This window comes from Anticarsia gemmatalis, chromosome 8 (assembly GCF_050436995.1).
Source record: "Anticarsia gemmatalis isolate Benzon Research Colony breed Stoneville strain chromosome 8, ilAntGemm2 primary, whole genome shotgun sequence".
Taxonomy (NCBI): domain Eukaryota; kingdom Metazoa; phylum Arthropoda; class Insecta; order Lepidoptera; family Erebidae; genus Anticarsia; species Anticarsia gemmatalis.
Window position 1 is genome coordinate 10572737 of NC_134752.1, and position 20713 is coordinate 10593449.

Below are 20713 nucleotides of genomic sequence, written 5' to 3' on the forward strand. Positions count from 1 at the left end.
ATTTGACTTTCAAATCATAAAGTAGATATTTTTTGGAAAAATTATTAAATAATAGAAAAACAGGTAATCTTCAAGTCAGTAAAATTATGATGTAAAAAAAAAATCGCGGTAAAATCAACATACTTCTTTCATTTTGTTTGATGTCCTGAAGCGAAGTGTTGAAATAAAAGAACATCGTGACATATTAACACATTTTATTTCAACTATGACATAATTCTATTTGGTGCGCGTTACAACAACAATATATTAAAAATCAACAGTACCACTATGTGCCTATATTTAGTAACAACATTGTGCTTAATATATTAAGTACTCGAAAAATATTTAGATTGAAGCAATTATTAACATTAAATTATTAACATTAAATACATAGACAAATGCATAATATGTATTAAATTTTTCAATTTTGTTACATAAAAAAAATGGTCGAATTAAGAACGTCCTCCTATATAAAGAAGGTTAATAAAAGTACATACATAGATTATTATTATTAAAACGAATATTATATTAATGTAATTAAGCAGCGTAAGTTTCTTTCGCTTGTTTAGCTTGTATTATATTGGAAAAACTATTTACAATATTATTGTGATTGATTTTAATATATTTTGTAAAAGAATATTAAGTTAGACATGATTAAGCGTGCCACAGTAATAGTTAAACATTAAATTCACATTTACAAATAAAAACTACTAAAAAGCAAGTTAGCTTAGTTGTTTAATAATTTTCTTTTCATGCAGTGAGTGGTATAAAATAATAGATATTTATTATACCGCGAAAGTTACTTACATAGTTTCACAAAAAAATATAAAACAACCATTAATATACAAAAAAAAGTAAAAAAAGAGATTCTGTAATAAAGAAGACACTTAAATTAAATAATGTGTTTTTAAACTCACTATTTCAGAACTACTCATACTAAAGTGTAATATTAAAATATGGCTATCAGCAGTTTGATCTAACTACAATTCATCACTAAGATTGAATGACAATCGAATCTACGATGTTCTAAGACTCTAGAGGTAAAGTTTCAAAGCTTTTTAATCATCACACAACATACGAGCCGTCTTCGAAGCACCCTACAATAAGCACAAAAATAACACAGTTATAGAGGGCGCCACTTAGCCTGAAGGTATTTCATTTTTCCGCTAGACAAAACATTAATCCTTCTTATATCCTCATCGTAATATACCTGAAAATATAAGCGATAGCTGCAAAACTAATAGCAGTAAAACTGTTTAACTTTGTAGCGCTGTTACAAAATTGTAAGTCGCATTTGTTAGCAAGCTCTTGATAGCGGTGTTTGACTAGAGACCAGTCGCAGAGTCCCACTCGACACTTGTCAAGGTACATTGGACGTTCGTTCTCTAAGAACAGCACTTGGTATGGCTCGTTCACTTGGAATTTGCCGTTCTGCGTACATCTGGGAAAAATAAATTGGAAAGTAATTAGCTTAACTAAAATCAATACCCATATCGTTATCGTTTAATCGTTACCATAGATATTTTACGGACTAAAAATAAAGGACAAACTTAACATTATAAAAAAAATCATGCTGTTCAATTTGTAGAAGTAGCAATTACTTCGATGCAAGTAGCGACCACTTTATTAATTGTAATCACGATTGAGCCAGGGATGAAAGATTATAGGATTACACTCGTTATTTCCAATCATTTTATGAATCGTAAAAGCAAGTGTAAATAAGGAGAGCCACGGGCCAGGACTTAATTTGATCCAAAGAGTAATCGTAAAAGTAATTTAAACTACATAAACGTATACTTAAGAGATCTTTAAACACTTTTCTCGACACATAACTTTATTTATGGTAAGTTATAGGGCTATTATATTCTAAATAGACAGTAATAGACCTTTGCACAATGCACAACAACAGGACAGTATAGATCGTTAGAAGTTTAATGTGTCATAAATATTATGACGCCTGGAGACTGGCTGCAAATAGATCAATAACAAAACAACAGTTTAGTTGGTGCACGAGATATTTCAGCGGATGACAGTGAACGTTGAAATAGTTGAAACAATCATTATGAATTTGGCACACGTGGCATAGTAAACTGCTGGATTTAAGACAACTAGCAATATAATTTCTGTCAAAATTCGTGCGGATTAAGATTAATTTTATTTTATGAACACCCAAAATCAATTTGTTCAACGGTGACGTTTCAATTGAACTTAGGGCTTCCTTCTCCCGTGCCATCAATTGTTGCAATAATGTGCATTTTAAACAATAAGGCACAAACGCCAAAGAACAATACATTTGTCTGTCTGATCCGCTTTTATGGCTAAACTACAGAACCGATTGAACTAAAATTTGTCATGACGGTAGATTATAATAACATCTCGAAAAAGAACATGGGCTACGTAAAGAAAAAGTAAGAAGGGTTGAAATGACACTCACTTGTACAAAACAGCAGCAATATTAGCGTTGAACGGCATCATGGTAGATGTAGTCCACTTCCTGGCCTGTACGTTAGTTGAGTGGTAGTTGTCTCCCGTCAGTGGCACGATGTCTTGATGAGCTCCTAAAGCTGTCAGCGTGAGGAGCAGCATAGCAGCCGAACTGAAGTGAATGAGGGCGCGAGGTTGTTGGGGAGTATCCACTGGAGAAAGATAGGTATATATTAATGTATTTTACATGATTTTGGAATAATTCTACTTATCTCAAGGTATCATCGCTACATGTAATGAAACGAAGTATCGGGTGTGTGTGTGTGTGTCTGTCTGTTCGCTATAAACAAAATTTATTCTGAACGGATTTTCATGCGGTTTAAACCATTAGATAGAATGGTTCTTGAGGAAGGTTTTTGTGTATAATTTGTTGTCGCACTTTAAACGCGTTTCTGCATAGGTTTGTTTCAATAAAACCAACTATCGTAGCGGAATAACGGCCAAGAAGACATGACGTAAGTCAGGGAAGAATCTATGTATTGATATTTAGCCTTGATTATGTAGCCCTAATAAGCTTGCTTGAATGATTTATTGTTCGCTATACTTATTTTAAAAATCAGAGCTTGAGTTAATTAAGGTGTTATAGTTAACGACTAGCGTTAATTAAGAAGTAATGGGATGTACTAAATTCAAGGTGAACGAGGTTATAATTGAAACTCTAGGTCAGACTTAAAGTTTCCTATAGCATTGTTATTAATACGTACATTTCTGGGCTCTGCCTATCCCTATGGGAAAAAGTCGTGATTCTATGTATGTAGTTACTATGTACTTATCTATTTCATAGTTAATTAGATAAAAAAATAATTGATTTTCTGAAACCAATAGGATCAACAGAGTATGGTTAAAGACCAAGCTATTGGTACCACGCTCTCCTAATAATTAGTAACCTGATTGTCAAGACTAGGTCCATGTGAATGTTCTAAAATATATAGGAAAAACAAGACAGAATTACTAACGACTCCTTGTAAAAATAGAGAAACAATAGGTTTAACAAATGATTTATAATTAAAATAAGAACTCTCTAATTTCGTAAAATAATAGCCCAAAAAATCTTACCATCAGCAGAATGTTTTTCAAAGAAGTTCATCATATCCTTGACCAGCGTGCAGCCGATGTCCTTGTTGAGTGGTGAGCCGTACCCGTACTTGTAGTACGTCTCCAGGTCTTCAGCATACTCTAGGCGTTTTAGATCCTCGCGCGTGAAAGCCTGGGATAGAAAAGCGATACGATAACATTGGTCACGTTTTACTATTGGTAGCAAATAATTCACTCAGTGCTTAGTAGTGAGATGATTTTTTTACTTAATCTTTAGGGTAGTTGAAAAATTTCGTTCAAACTTTTTTGGAAGATTTTCGAGTTCGTTATTCGCTGACTTTATTAAATATCTACGAACTAACAGAATTATGTAAAACACTGAATTTTATTGTATAAGTTGTTATATAACTATATGTTATTTGTTATAACAATTGCCCGGAGATTTTCTAAATTTTATTTTGGCAAATGATAATGTTTCGTGTGACATTTGAATTGCAATGCGAGATGTACAAGTAGGTGCTCGACACAGGTAATTGCGTTCGCGTATAATACTAGGTGCGGAAGTCAATCTAAATTCATGGAGCTTGGAACGTCAGATGGATTGAATAATGCATCGCAATGCAACGTTACTCCTGTCAATCTGTCCACAGATACAATGTTGTAATAGCCTTGTTAATCTTGTTGCCGTGTCGTTTCAAACATACAAACATAGAAATATATGTATAGTAGGTACAACTACTATCGACTACCGACAAGCGACCTGTCAAGAAATTTTGTATGAAAATCTGATCAGCGCCTCTGACGGGCATCGTAGAAATTTATTTAGCAGTACATTCTAAATGTCAAAATGTCGCTATTTAGCCGGTTGTCGGTAGTCGATAGTGGTAGAGAATCGCGGTACTGAAGTAGGAAGCAGGGGCTATTTTTTACCATTAGGTATTCCTGTTACACTTGAAGGTGCATCAGAAGAATGCGTCGTATACCTTAACTTATTTAGTCAGGCCAAGTATAGATACTGACCTAATTAGGATGATCTGTGACCGGTTTTCCATCGCCAAAACTTGAGCATTTAAAAAAATATGGGAACAAACCTAATGGTACAGGTGGCAAAGGAATCTAAGGCGAAATTATCATCAGAAGCCGATTCCCAAAAGACGTTAACTGTCGTAAACTAAACTAAAGACTGATAACTCGGGTAAGACAATGATATTATTTAGTACTCACAGCGCACCACGGTGAGACCTTGACGACGTCCCAAGCTTTGTTGTAGCGGCACATCTGATAGATGCGCTGTATCACCTCCTTCTGCACGTCGTAGTTGAAGCCCAGACGTAACGAGATGTTGCTGATCATCTGTTGTTGACGAAGACATTAATTATTTCAGCTACATCGTTTCTAATAGTCAGGTGACAAAAATCAGAGTTAAGAGGATATATTTATAGCGCCAATCCAAGGGAGGTAGAGTCTGGGAGAAGAACTATTTTCGATCGTTGGTACTGATTTCGGGAGATATGGAGATTCTTAAAATGATTTTATTGAGTTTATACGGAAACGAGCAGTGATAGCCAAGTGCCAACACACCAATGACTTTTCGAAGTTATGTGTGTATTAGAAATAATTATCACTTGCTCCAACGGTGAAGGAAAACATCGTGAGGAAACCTTGCATGCCTAAAATTTGTTTAATACATTTATTGAGGGCATGCAAAGTCCCCAACCCGCACTTGGCCAGCGTGGTGGACTCAAGGCCTAACCCCTCCCTCATTTCGGGAGGAGACCCTTGCCCAGCAGTGGGACATTAATGAGTTATATTTATTTATGTATTATTATTTTTTATACGGAAAGTAAATACTAAATCTTTATGAACCTCTATCTTTAGGAATACGAAATTAATGTTATTGTTTTCAAAACAAGATGTTGAATTTTCTAGAAACCTTAAGAATGGGATATCCTTGACTACTGACTAACTATGTAAGTATAAGTGCGTATTGTCAGTGTTTCAATTAGAGTAATTACTGCAATCATAATTAGAGCCGTTAATTAAAATCTTTGTTCCTTTGTGCTAGTGATTCATTCATTGACAAGTTCAAGGCGGTTCCAAACTGTCTAGGGCGAACACTAGGCGATTTTAATTCGCTAAAGAACGATACACATGCAATACTGTATTTGAGAATCTTGGAAATCTCCTAGAATGTCGCTAGTGAACAGTATATAACGCAAGAGCGATTAAGATTATTCCTATGATTAACATAAACGAGAAGATATTTAACGCGAATTATGTTATGAAAATGCCCGTCAAAATCTAGGGCATTATTTGAAAGTGCGCGTTCAAAAAATGCACATTTTACCAATCTCATTTAACTTTTTTTCATTTTTTGCTTATTATATTATGATTTATTAAATACTGTCAAAACTTAACTATAACTCCACTTACCTCTTGATATTCTCTCTTAGACTCGAAAATAGCCAACTGAGATACAGTGTCGTTGTTCTCTTCAACTTCCTTAGTCCATGCTGGGCAGAATTTGTATGGCTAAAAGGAACATAACCATGATTAATAAAACACAGTATGAACTTATAAGAAAGTAAAAGAAAAATGAAATTTAAGCTTAGACGTGGAAAACCAATGTAAGTTACAGTTCTTTCTTACCCTTAGAAGTTTTTCATCATTCTCCTTCGGTATATCGAGACTGTCAGCATCACTGCCGAAGAGTCCTTCCGTAAACGCTTTAAATGCATTGCTCGATCGCTGATCGTTGACGAACTTGAACTAAAAATAAAACAAGAATATTTATAGTATGACATTATATATCTCTTTTTATTGACAATGGACAATGTTAAAGTCCCGAAAAGTAAAAAAAATGTTGTGTAAAAAATCCCTAGGAAAGGCAGCGCGATGTTCGAAAAATAATATCAACATCAATTAAATGAACGAGTTCCTAAAAAAGTTAACAACTTTACTACTTGACAGCATTTTACTTAATAAGAATCCACTATCCCCAGTACATCTAGTCGCCGAGGTTTTATACAAGAAAACAAAACATCTAAAAATAGACTCGACTAGAACTTTGAAAAGCAACCCGTATTTTCTTCTAAGAAATGGAAATGGAGCTTAAAGTTAGAATTTTCACATAACAAGTTGTATGATGTCATGATTGTACAGTGCATAGTGACGTCATACAATAATGCTCCGACTGAATAATAAATGTGACTGAATTATAGCGTGCCTTGCAGTAAATGGGACGAAACGGGATCTAGAATATCTACAACTAGTATTTCCATGTAGGACAAGGCTGGCGTTATGCATTATGGGACATACCTATGTATATGCCGACCTAAGCATTATATCTTGTAGTCCAACAACTGAGTAGTATTATGTTAGTGTGTTTGCTTGGACAGCGTGGTTGACTGAAGGCCTAACCCGTCCCGCATTATTGGAGGACACCCTTGCCCAGCAGTGGGTTATATTTATGACTAATTTTTATGTAGAGGGCCTTGCATGCAAGGTACGGTTAGGTACTCTGTTTGATACAATTAATTTGTTTTAATAATACAAAGTATTACTGATTATAATTTTGATAAATTGTGTTGGCCAAAGCTCCAGATCTCATGCTATAATCATTACTATATGCAATAGTTACGTGTGTAGCAATTTTTTAAAAGTTTTTGGTGTGCCCTTTTAATGATTACGTATGTATGTAACGTAACAATGATATTTTGCTACTTGTATTAGGATTAATTAACAGGGCGGATTGCCCTTCATTTGGCTTATCAGTGAGATACATAACAATTAAGTTTTATAGGGATCGGAACTGTTGGTGACATCATAACAAGCACTGTGTAATTATAGCAACACGCTTTAGACAAAACTTACCTACCTAAGTTTGCAGTTTTACCAAAATTGACTACTATTAATTGATAAGAAAGAATAATTAATTGAGCGCAAAGTCAATTGATAGCTTCATCTATAAGACAATTTATTAATTACCCAAAATATTATTTTAAAGTAGGTACGTTATTTTTAAATATATTAATAAAATTTTTAGTTTTTGTTTGATTCAAGTGAAAAGATAAATTAAATCAAAAGTTTATCATTTCTGACCTGCAAAAGCGATAACTATTTAGCCGACGAAAACAGATTTTTTAGTACCTAAGTAATATTAAGTTCTACAAAAATTCATGATGCACATTATATCCATTTTAAGCAATTTTAACCATTAGTTGGAAATAGAGATTATAGCTTTTACGCGCACTCTGAGGCACGGAGATCTATGACGACCTCAACTTTCTAGTTCCGGGCAATGTCAGTAAACTCAGGGACTCAGTGGTCTGGCAGTGGCAGTGGCCGCCGCATCAGAAGTCAGTCATCAGAAAGGTGTGATTAACAAAACAAGATCTTACCAAGTAATTATGTTGATTAGGAGTGAGTAGCCCTGGGAACCTCTGCTTCCACGCTTGTCCTAGCTGCTGAGTTGTCATGTAGCCGTCCACGGTGAGGTCTCCGGCGAAGGTCAGGTTTATACGCTCGTTCCACTCCCATCGCTCGAGGAGGTTCAGGTCTGACTGACAGATGCGTTGCTGTGGATAAAAAAAAATGGTTATCATGATAGAATTTAGGTGGAAATGGTGATATGATTATTGGAGATTGAAGACGTTTCGAATGTTGACGTGAACTTTACAACTTGTAGTTCAACACTGTCATAATATTGAGCTCTTACTATTAAGAGTACCATCTCATTAGATCTATAATAGCTTGAATGTAACATAATGGTTTTCAGTTGGCTCAAGGGACAGAGGCCTTTTTTAAACTGGCTCTTTCCATATATCGTCGTATGACATCACAGGATTGGAATATTCACAAACTAATCCATTGATTATTAAATATTCTGCGCTCTTTTTTCCACTAATTACAATAATTAATGATAAAAGGGCACGTTAGCCAATTTACTGCATACGGTAAGGAAAGGTCATAAATTCCAGTGACAGTTCAACATGATTTATCTTTGTCTAGCAAACGATGGCGAAGGAACTAAACCATTAGGAAATCATTAAGATAGTAGGAACGTACACGGAATAACTCCTGTCTTCACATTCATTAGATAATGCATTAGGTATCCATAATGGCTGAAAACTTAATTAGTTTTAATACTTTTTCTTTCCGCTTCCATATCCAGTATTCGATACTGCGCTAGTTTAGAATTTTTACATACGAATTTGACGTAAGGTCGAACCAAACTTGATTGATTTAGAATTTCATCTTGTTGAGAGTGAGCCTGTCTGGTTTACAACAATGAAATCGTCATACATAGGCAGATTATCATCATTGTTCATGCACAACAATCATTAACAACCTTTAATAGGCTAATGCAACTCGCGCTAAAACTATCTGAGGAGTTAAAGATCATCAATCGTTTAAAAGTACATCGTGTTCCCAACTTACGTTAGTATCCCTAAAGTTGCCGTTCTTATAGTTGGTGAGAATGTTCCTCTTGAGGTCGGCGAGTCGCTGCAGTTCAGGCATCTCGTTGGCTTCAGGATTATGGGTGCCATGACGGTTCAGCAGCCAGAACGCGATGGGCTGGCAACCTGGGCAATATAAAAACAAAGTTAACTACTTATATCTTGCGTCTGGATTGTGGATGCGTATTCAGCCACTAATTTTCCTTTCGTGTTCAGTTAGATGTCAAAAAATATTGGGGATTCCTGAAGTCACAGATCTTATAAATCATGATATTTGAATATAGTAGAGACCTGCATTGTAGGGTCTATTTACGAATTTAAACATTAACTTTCGTACCGTTTATCTATTTTGACAAAATTCTATAGTATCTAACGATTCTGTATTCCTAACATTAATACCCTAATCTCCATAAAAACCTCATAGTGATGTAAAATACAGTCCACTATTACGTCTAACATCCCATATTCCCGGAACAAACCAGTAATGTATCAGAGGAACTTTCCCAGTCACACCGCATTAAAAATAGATTACATATTCCTACGTCGCAGTTATGACATCATTGGAACCTTGCAGTCCCGTTGATGAGGTAATAAATGTATTTACTTGCTGACTAATCTTGGCAAATAGGCAAATCCATTAGAAGGACGTTTGAGTTAACAACTATGGTGAACCTTAGTGTCGAATAAATCGCAGAAAAGCTCAGGGAATGGACGTTGTCTTTATGCTATATGTTTAATTTCTACTTTAGTGTTTTCTCAGAAAATCTGTGTTTCCTGTATTTTGATGCTTACAGTTTTGTGTTCAAACTATATGTTTTTGAAGGAATAAATCCGCGACCTGTGCTTTAGCGTGATATCGACAACCGACTACCGAGTATCGAGAGCTTGACATTTAAAAATTTACTGAAAAATTGTTTCTACAGTGCCCGCTAGATGCTTTTTGATGATATTGACCAGATTTTCATACAAAAAATCTTGACAGTTATACCTAGTTGCTGATAGTCTATAGTTGTAGAGAAACGCGCTAACTACTGGAATAAAGAAAGCATATAGAACTATTCAACATATTTTAATCTGCGTTAAAAAGTGTGTTGGCGCTTTATTTTTCACCATCAACCAGTCCAATCTCGTAACGACTGTAACATTCACACTGGTACAAATTTTCCCTCAATAAATCACAATTTTTCCACATTCTCCTACATTATTAGTCCGTCCAATTACGTACACAATTTCGCAACAAAACGCGATAGTAAGGAGCAGTGTCAAGCGTTGACCCCATAAATCAGACTAATCGAGCTTTTAGTGATCATTTGTCAATCGGAACAAACCTTGTTATGAGATCGATATTAGAGGTTATTTTTCATTTAGCTTATTGGTCCAAATTAGAGGTAAAAATGATGAGCCTATCATAAAGGTTAGAAAGGACTCAACATAGAAATGAAGTCAAAATGCAAACATCACTAGCATTAGTCAAAATTTAACATGCACTTAAAAGTACTATAGCGTAAGGTACCAGTGAAACTGAATGTTCAAGAAACACAAGACTCATAATATCGCAGACCTGCAACATATTTTTTTATATGTCTAGTACTGGATTAGTCTCGTAATTTCAAGACAGGATTAAAAAAAGAAAGGATAAAGACATTACAAAAAAATAACTCAATAATATAAAAATAACCCTACATTTCAGTTTTTCTTCCTATTTCCTAAATAATTGCACCAAAGAGTAATGAAGAAAAAGAGCGTTGTTTTCAAGTATTTATAACGTCTTAGCATAAAACGAGAGTGCAAGATAAAGTCAGTATAAAATATACCTACGTACATAGATCTATTTATCATAGGTGTTGTTCGTGGAAACTTTACGCAATCTTCTCACGATATAGTTACCTACATATTGTTAATAACTTTTACTGTAAAGCGTGAACGTATAATCATTTTATTAAGTGGCGGATGTCGGTCATATTTTAAAGCTGTGTGAAATGGCAATTTTCGATCTGATAAATTTCTTAATATACTAGATCTCCGTGTATTTAACAGAGAGATCTAGATATTAAGAAATTACTTTAGAAATACTAAGACAAGAAGCATCTAAGATGATCTTAGTCCATCGAAATCCGTATCCTGTGAATATAATAATATAGGTATATTCTGGTATATTATATGCTTAAATCTTCTTAGTTCTGTACCGACAAACGAAAATTGAGAAACTTGTACACTCTCACATTAAATGATGAGTCGAGTTTATCGCGTCATATCTACAAGGAAAAAGTCGATGATGCAAAATGCTTTTTTGTATCGCTATAAAGAATAACGATCTATTGTAAAAATAAATAATTATGATAATAGTTAGACATTCCATTAATTGGTATAGCTCTTTAACTTAAGCCAGCCTTACGTAACAGTCTTACTTGTGTTAAAGATGCAGAGATAACTCGATCAAACCAGTCAATTACTAAAGACGATCCATTCCTCAGGGAGGTAGGCTTCTATCGGTACTTTTATTAAGATTGACAACCACTAGGCTCTGCTTTTAGCTTTTAGTCTTAAATTTCAGCTTAGATTTTCACTTATATTCATCTACTGATCGATAGTAGAGTCTAATCTATGTACGACTGATTACAATGAAATTCTTTTCATTTTAAGTTAAAAAATCAAACGTTAACACGGTCCCTAACGTTTTATTGTTCTATAATATTGATTATTTTGAAGTAGAAACGTACATTTAAGTAACTTAATTCATATTATATACCATACATAGAGAAAGATTTTTTCTTAAACTACGACTTATGGGATTTTCCCAAAACTGGAAACTAAGAACGCGATCGTCACTAACATACAAGATGAAGCACTATGAGCGTTATAACAGCAGTTATATCCTCACCCTTATTGTATTAAAAAAACAATTTCACAGCCAATGAATTAACTTTTCACTCATCTACCCCCTACGTATAAGCCGTAAAGCCTTCAGTTAACAATAGATTGTGAAAGTGTGTCACATGTTATACCTATCCCGTTGCTCCCCGTCAGTCCCCGTGGCTCCCCGCTGAGAGCCTGCGATCTAGGACACACTTTTATTGGCTTAGCCACTTTATTCTAGCTTAAATGACCGTGTAGGTATAACGTATAAAAAGTAGCTACAGATGGTGTAAAATTAAATTGAGACAATCTTAGTAGCGAGAAGATGGTTTATGATTATCTCTCGAATGTAAATTGGTGTTTTGATAATGGATTAACACTCTTTATAGCCACTCAGGTAAAGATGATCGGAAATGAAGTCATTTAACATATAACCAAATATGATTGCAAAGAAACTTCGCTGACGCTCTTTGTAAAATTTTGAATTCTTGCTCTTCTTGCTCCTATTCGCTTTGAAGAAAAGGCAGCCTAATTTAGTTAGTTTATTTTAGGTTATTTACTCAAACTACATGTGCCAATATTTGCTCGGCTACTGGCAACTCATGTCTATTAACCGTTTAAGGATTTTTCCGTTCCAAAGATGGACAGTGTTAAGATCCAGGTCTAATAAATATTTAAATATGGTATTCGATTAGCAACTAAAGTAGTAAATATTAGTAAACAAGTTGTAATAACTGATCAATATACACATACCTTTAGCATCTATGGACTTTCCGTACTATATTTTTTACTAACGAAAAAAAACTACTATATAGTAGAATGTAGGTACAGTCAGCTCCAAAAGAATCATAGTCAATCTTTTGATACCCTATATACTGAAGTGTGCACATTATTCCATGGAAAAAACATTTGCCATTGATTGAAATGTTTAATTCTAACTCATTCTACCTGATTTTGATCAGTTATAATTATTAAAGTTACGTAACACAGAGGTTTTGAAAATATGAAGTTGTTCAGCTACTAGCTTTTAGAGCTGACTGTACGTATGTAAGCAACAAAACTTAGTAAAAAAGGCTTAAGAAACAGACGGACGCTACAATCCCTAGTCTTAAAAAACTAGGTTTAAAATAATCCCTGTAATGATAGATTAGTGGTCTATTCTTAAACAATGCGGTAGGTAGGTTTAACCAGTATTAATTTTCAAACCACCGTCAGCCGTTGCCTAACGAAGGTACGTGACGTACTTGGAACAAGTCCAAGTGTAAGGTACAGATAAGATTGAAATAGGTCACACCGTCATACACAATGATATTGTAGGAAATTGTAAATTGTAGCAACACTGTAAATTATTCCAGTTCCAAAATTATAACGTTAGTCTGGTCAAGTAAATATTTTGACGGCTAAATCAATGATCAAAGGTTCGAATACGAATTATTGACTGTACCGATGGATGGAAGGAAAACATCTCCTAGTTAATAGGTAAATTCAAGTTTGTATTTTGTACCTATGCCATAAATGTAGTACTACTGATGCTGTATTACACAGGGAAAATAAGTGTTTTGTAACTTGAACTCTTTTCTTAAAATTATTGTAATTTTGGATGGAGCATAATTCTTAATAATTTATGTCGAACTCAAATACTTTATCAGTACACAGTTAAAAACTGGTTAATATTGTCATAGGTCGTAGATAAACGGCGCCATAATATGGTAGTTTAAAAACTTGTGATTGCAGTGAAGATCGATATTTGTTATGCAAGAGTCTTGGAGGTGGGTTAGGTAGACTAGGTACTGTTAGTTACGCTTGCTTGCAGTTTCTAAACTCGATAAATATTTAAATTTCCTCGCAACTAACTTACAAGGTGCGCTTTTGTCCTAGCTTTATATTTTCCTGCAGTAAGTTTAGGAACTGACTGCACACACAATATAACTTGATGAAAGATGCTCTAAGCTTTCAGAATTTTTTTTTTGCATTCGTATATAAAGCTACTAGGTGATAGTCGCTTGAAGACTAAAATCAATGAGAAGCGGAGATTTGCGTAGTCTTGTGTACAAAGAGCCTTACTACTCAACCTACAGGTTAGATAAAGCTTTTTAAGCCAACGACTTTTTTTATTTTTCACGTGCCCTGTGAAGCGTTGATATGTCTCTCACTTAAATAATCCTTAACGGCTAATTATTATCTATGAAATTATAGATAAGCCAAAGTAAAGAATTAAAATAAGCCAAGAAGTTCAAGAATACGTAGCGTACAAAACTACATAAAAAATAACTCAACCATTCAGGCTAATAAAATTAGCATACGGATTACAGCAGCAGGATATGGCTCAGCAAAAAATGACAACTTTATTCCCATAATGATCCGTGAATTACGTATCCGTGATGAGATTGCCCGTGATAGGCACTTGCAACCAATTTGTAAGTTAGGTGAACGTCCTCTCTTTTTGTTCAGTTACACAATAATGATCGCCGGTGTGGGAATAAATCATATGCCATTAATAACGAACGTGCCAATTGTGCAGATTGTGCTATTGGACGGATGTAAAAAGTGCTGAAACTGTTTTATAATCAAAGAGATGTTTCCTGACTATAATTCTCAATGAGTTTACCTTAATAAGATCGAATACATTCAGAGCTTATCCTAAGATGTTGTTGGTCGTTCATCGTTGTCTTAATTCTAAGAAAGCCGAGATATTCCGCTAGATAGAAAGTATTTCTGTTGTTATCATGTTAGGTAGATAGTTTACACGCTTAGATAATTATGTCAATTGTCTTTGTTCTAAGAATTTTTAATAGGTAGGTTACTTAAATTATTTCTGTAATTTACTCTGGAGCCTATCAATTCAAAATCCTTGACATTGAAAAATCATAAAAAAGTACCTAATAACAAAAGGAAAACAAATGCTAAATGGTTTCTGGTTAAAAGTTAATCTGACACAATTTTATCTATGAAACGATCTAGCATTGTCTATTAACTCTTCAAAGGTGGTCTAATTGCGCCGGCTGCACTACAAACGCGATTAGTCGGCCATCTTATTTTTAGACTAATGCAGAGAACTAGTTAATTGACATTGTTGTGTAATATTTATTTGGGTTCTTCTCGTACCGTGTTTATTCATGCAGGTCTAATGACAAAGTTACGAAAAATACTAAAATTGCAGCTTAATGATCTACACAAGGGCCGCAATAGTTCCGCCGCGTTGCCGGAAAAAGATAGCGCTATTTTCTGTAAAACTCTCATTCTTACAATAAAGCTTGGTTTGCTTTAACATAGCATAGTAGCGGCCTTATGATAAGTTGTTATATAATCCATAACTACGTAGAATATAGAAAAGACAATGCTTTAATAATAACAAAGTAGATATTCTAGGTATTATGACTATTATGCACTTATTTGCACGTAGTAACCACGTAAGGCTAGACTTTGTTATAAGTTATAACAGTTGCATAAGTAGTTAACAAGTACGTACACGGCATGGCACATTTCCACGGTTCCTTTACGATTTATAACATAAATGTAGTCGTTCCAATGCTAGCTTTATTACTTGAGATGTAAACATGCGCATATAAACAAATACCTACATGTATTTAAACCGAGGTATCAAATAAATCCTTGAAACTGAGAAGTAATAATTGCATGGCTATTTCCAATACTAATATTATCTTCATGTTGACGTTTAGGTACGTGATTCTTAGGAAAATCTGAGAATATATATACGGCATCTTGCACTTGTATTGACTAACTAATTTCGTATCTACGTACAAACGTCAATGACTTTTGGTCTTGATAAGTAACTATCTTAATTATTCATTTTAAGACGGATCAACCTGACGAGTCGAATAGGTTTTGGGAGGAAAGAGTTGAAAGAACTTTGTGTACGGACATTATTTAATAAATTCATCCGTATCCGAGTTGGTAAATATGAAAAATAACAAATTAAGCACAGTATACATTTCATACCGTTATTCTTTGCGTGCTAAATCGCCAATTTGATAAGTAAGCAAAATAGTAGGACGCATAACAATAGTTTCTTACTAGCGGGTCACACACACGGAACCGACAAACGTTTGCATAGATACTGAGATGCTAGAAATCTTTTCTGTTTAAACAACAATGTTGTTTCTTCTTGAGAATCTGAATGCATTTATTTCGAGATTCTCGTTCAACAATCTCTAGTAATTAATAAGATATGTGCTTATTTTAAACCGAAATTGAGTGTTGTGCTAAATGTGTTATGCAACAAATAATAAATCGCGCACGGAAACTACATACCTATCTACAACTGTAATAACTTAAAATAATAGACAAATACTGAATATTTTTCTAATTTATTGGCACTATGATCCTAGCTTAAAAAACATAGTTAATGTTTTTAAAGTAGAATCAAATAGGCTAAGGAAAAAACTTAGAAACGTAGAGCCATAATATTCTGTTATAGTGGAGATTCTATAGAATCTATGAAAATACAAAACATTATGATAAATATCAAGCATGGAATGTACCTAATTTTGTATGCAGTATTTGATATTCTATGTTTATGTAAAACTAAATACATTATTAATATGAACCAGTGTAGTAGCGTTTAGTTATGAACACACGATTTGAAAGATAGGCAAATGCGGTAAACTGCTTTTACAAAGTAATTTATTATGCACATGATGAGCATAATTTTAATTGATTTCTCACGATGAAGTAAAATCTAAGTTATATTTTCCGTTGTCTTATTTATGTAGAGAAGCTAACTTCTTCCCCAGTAACTTGAAAAAGCGAATCTTAATTAAATTATTGAGTACTTTTGATATAAAAATGCGCAATAATAAAAGTTAAAATACCAAATTAGTAAATTTGATAAATGGATTATTAACTCTCGTGACCACGGTCGATGCAATTCGATCGAAACGTCGGGTGAACAAATAAGGTATCTAGATACCTATTTATCTTAACCTTTAATTTTCAATCGCGTTTATGTCCGTTGCATATAATACACTAGCCGACCCGCGCATCTTCGCTTGCGTCATAAAAGAGAATCATAATATTCCCCGTTTTTGTAACATTGTTCACTGGTACTCTTCTCCTATCGGTCGTAGCGTACTGATATATAGCCTATAGCCTTCCTCGATAAATGGGCTATCTAACACTGAAATAAATTTTCAAATCGGACCAGTAGTTCCCGAGATTAGCGCGTTCAAACAAACAAACAAACTCTTCAACTTTATAATATTAGTATAGACTAGCTGACCCGCGCAACTTCGCTTGCGTCCCATAAGAGAGAATGCGTCATAATTTTCTCCATTTTTGTAACATTTCTCGTTGCTACTCCGCTCCTATTGGTCGTAGCGTGATGATATATAGCCTATAGCCTTCCTCAATAAATAGGCTGTCTAGTACTGAAAGAATTTTTCAAATCGGATCCGCAGTTCCTGAGATTAGCGCATTCAAACAAACAAACAAACAATCAAACAAACTCTTCAGCTTTATAATATTAGTATAGATGAATTCATTTTGGTTTACCAAAAGCTAGCAAATACAAAAAAAATGATTCTTTCCTCGTTCTTTTGTTTCTAACGTTAACCTCTCAAGTATTCGTTGAAAGATACTTAAGTAATTACTATGCCACCAAAAACATTCTGTATAAACCTCAAGTCTCGCAGCTCAGTCTTTCTGGCGTAAAAAGTAGTGAGATCTTTATAATACCAAGTCGATTAATCTATTTAGTCTCTACTGAAAGGACCTTCTGTCTTAAGTTATTACATAAGTTATTATCATGTCAATATTAAAAATATTTTACGTTTAAAACAAATAGACCGACCTGGCCATCGCATGATTTGATTATTAGTAGGTATCACACTACACAGCACGACGAGAAGTTAATGCTCCTGAAATTTTAATGGCGAATTTGTGTTTTTATGCGATGACCAAGTCGATCTATTTGTTTTAAACGTAAAATATTTTTAATATTGACATGATAATAACTTATGTAATAACTTAAGACAGAAGGTCCTTTCAGTAGAGACTAAATAGATTAATCGACTTGGTATTATAAAGATCTCACTACTTTTTACGCCAGAAAGACTGAGCTGCGAGACTTGAGGTTTATACAGAATGTTTTTGGTGGCATCTCACTTCTTTTTGTAGAACGAACATAAGTCCAATTTGTATGGAAAGACGTTTTTTCTTACAATTCAACATATTTTCCTATGAGAATGTTGTTTAGTTTCATGGGCTAAACACCCTTACCCACCCTATATTCCTTCCCGTTATGCCTCATATAGTATGTACCTATCTACACCTATTATTTATTTATTATTTTCTACAGTAATAATGATTCATTAACTGCAAATGTAACCTTGTAATCTTATACATTTATATGGGATTACAAAGTTATTGTTGCAGTTGGTGTATTTAGAAAACTGGACCGAAATTAGAAAATATTAAATTTTTCCCAAGATTAATACACTAAACCCTATTTGTATTCTAAATTTTAAGCTTCTAAGTCTGCTAGAAGTACCTTATACTTTTGATGATCGGTGAGTCAGTGAGTCAGTGAATCAGTGAGTGACAAAATTCAAAATTTTAACAAGTTGTCATTCTTAAACTACTGGATCAAATTGACTGAAATTTTAAATATACCGTGTTTATACAATGACTTATTAGTTGCTGAAAATTCAGGCTTCTTGTTTTATCCACAACGACATTATAGGGGGGTCGAAAATAGCCCGAATTGCTTCGAGAAAAGATGTTACGGCCGTGCCGCTTTTTTTTGCTCGACTTGCGGGGGCACTTCCGTGCCCCCAGATCATTAAAGTTACAATGGAGATACGACGTAGTTTGTAAAACGTAAAAGTCGTAGTGAAAGGTGGACTTTGGTTTTTGAAAATGACACTATTAACTGTTAAATTTTATTGCTTTTGAGTGTTCTACAGTTATAACTTTGCGGAAAGTCGAGGGCCCAAAATTTATTTTAGTAGGGACATGCAAAGAATTGTTACCTACTAAGTTATTTTCTTTCTGTTTCTTGAAAAAGATGCCCGCGCTTGGACATCGTAATGCTCTAGCTCAATTTGTTAGCCGCCTTAGTGTTTTTCCTATCTTTATTTATAATAATTTTCTACTTCTAAGTATATTTCTTATGGAATCGGACATACAGTACCTTGGTAATAGAAAATAATTTTCTTCAATTCGTCTATCCTTTTTTGAACTTTATGGTGGAACTTAAAATACTAACGCAAGGTGCCAAATGATACTTTAGTCTAAAAATGGATAAAAGAAAAGCTTAAAGTAAGTACTTATTTAAAGCTAAACTTACCAGGGACTTCATGTACTCTGGTGCTAGGGTTGTCTTTGTTAGCGAAGATGTATGCTGTCTTCGTTCCAAAGAACAAGTACGGGTCATCTTGCACTGAGAGACAGATCTCCTGCGCGCTGGCCAGGCCCAGCGCCAGTAGGAACACCAACCCACTCATTTTCTATAAAAAATGTGGACACTCGTCAAGGGAGAAAATAATTTTCATGTAGATATAGTAATATAGTAACATGAAATTTTATTCAATAATAAAATACGCAGGTCTGTAAGCGTAATATGTTTTTATACATTGAACGTTCTGTTTTTCTTAAGGTTACCTACTCGATATTATAATATCTATGTAGATTTTATGGAAATTAATGATAAAATGAATATATTTTATTTATCGTTAAAGGTATGTCGTCTTGCTGCGTGCAATAAGAAGTCTTTTAATTATAATATTGCGTCTTATGAAGAATGAATTTACCCATTACTGACACATGATAATATATTTCTCTGATAGCAATAACATTGGTAATTGAATACCTTTGTATGAATCTAAGCTGTATCCATAGCTTTATAACATAATCTAATTCCAAGCCACCACAAGATCGCCGACCTCAGCCATTTTTTATACTTAAACTTGATTATCACGTTATTATTACTATTCAGATCGCTATGTAACGTATCTGATGATTGATATATTGTTTGATGAAATGTAGTAGGCATACATAATGTAAGAGTGTAGCTTAATATCAGTCGGGCTATTAACTGCATTATTATCGGTTTGTGAAAAAATATAGTTTCGAAGCTCGTGTTTAAGTTAAATTCTTAGTTACAGCATTCCTTTAACTGATTAAAACACTGGCTGCATACAAATAAAAAAATATCTGCGTATCTAGCAAATGAATTTATTTATTACTTAATGCTGATCCAGCATTAAGTAGACGTCTAAACATAATTTTAAACAAACATGAACCTCACAACTTTGAACTCAATGCAAACAAATAACAAAAGTTACACAATGGGCGTGAACCTACACTAATTTAAAAACACTTGAATGACACTTCACTAAAAAAGTTTTAAACATGGAATAATTAAACGAACGGTACTCGATGGTTACCTTTACGCGGGAACAATCGGGATAGAATATAATCTGTGGTTTTGTACGCGGAAACGCGGCGTTCCGCGGGCACGATGGCGGAGGTACTGAGTGAACTCAGAACTGGGCTTGGTACTCGCTACTCTCTCAGAGGCGTCCGCGTGCCTCACTCGTCACTGCTATGGGCCCTCCTCGTGTGTAATACTTACAACCTCAAAACGTTAGCAGTACCTTCACATAAAATTACATCAAGTTATGTGTTACAGTTGCGGGATTTATAGCTTCTTTCCAATGGTTGTCTGTATTTGCACAGATGTCTGATCTACATGTCTATGCAATTGTGCCTCATGACTAGAAGTACACCAATGACAGGCTAATAAACAACTTTTTAAGACATATTTACGTTAAATTTCTTTGACAAAACGTTGCTTTGTTAACTCTAGTTTGATATTAAAGTCATGGTAGAGCCGTCTCTATTATGACTCACTCTCTTTTACCATGTTCAGATGCAACAAA

The 20713-nt window shown here is 34.3% G+C and overlaps 1 protein-coding gene across 2 annotated transcripts; it reads right to left on the reverse strand.

The window, feature by feature from the left end:
- Positions 1-177: 177 nt before the first annotated feature.
- Positions 178-20378, reverse strand: LOC142975065 (multiple inositol polyphosphate phosphatase 1-like). Of its 2 annotated transcripts, none has more exons than XM_076117712.1 (10): positions 20219-20378; positions 19120-19279; positions 8938-9083; positions 7899-8075; positions 6148-6267; positions 5932-6030; positions 4723-4851; positions 3520-3670; positions 2414-2615; positions 178-1420 (listed from the first exon to the last, which is right to left on the reverse strand). In XM_076117712.1, exons 2-10 carry the CDS (start codon positions 19274-19276, stop codon positions 1168-1170), a joined length of 1434 nt encoding a protein of 477 aa, XP_075973827.1. In that variant the 5' UTR covers positions 19277-19279; positions 20219-20378; the 3' UTR covers positions 178-1167. The 2 variants fall into 2 exon arrangements, with proteins under 2 accessions (XP_075973827.1, XP_075973828.1); XM_076117713.1 differs by having other exon boundaries at positions 20136-20373.
- Positions 20379-20713: the final 335 nt, after the last annotated feature.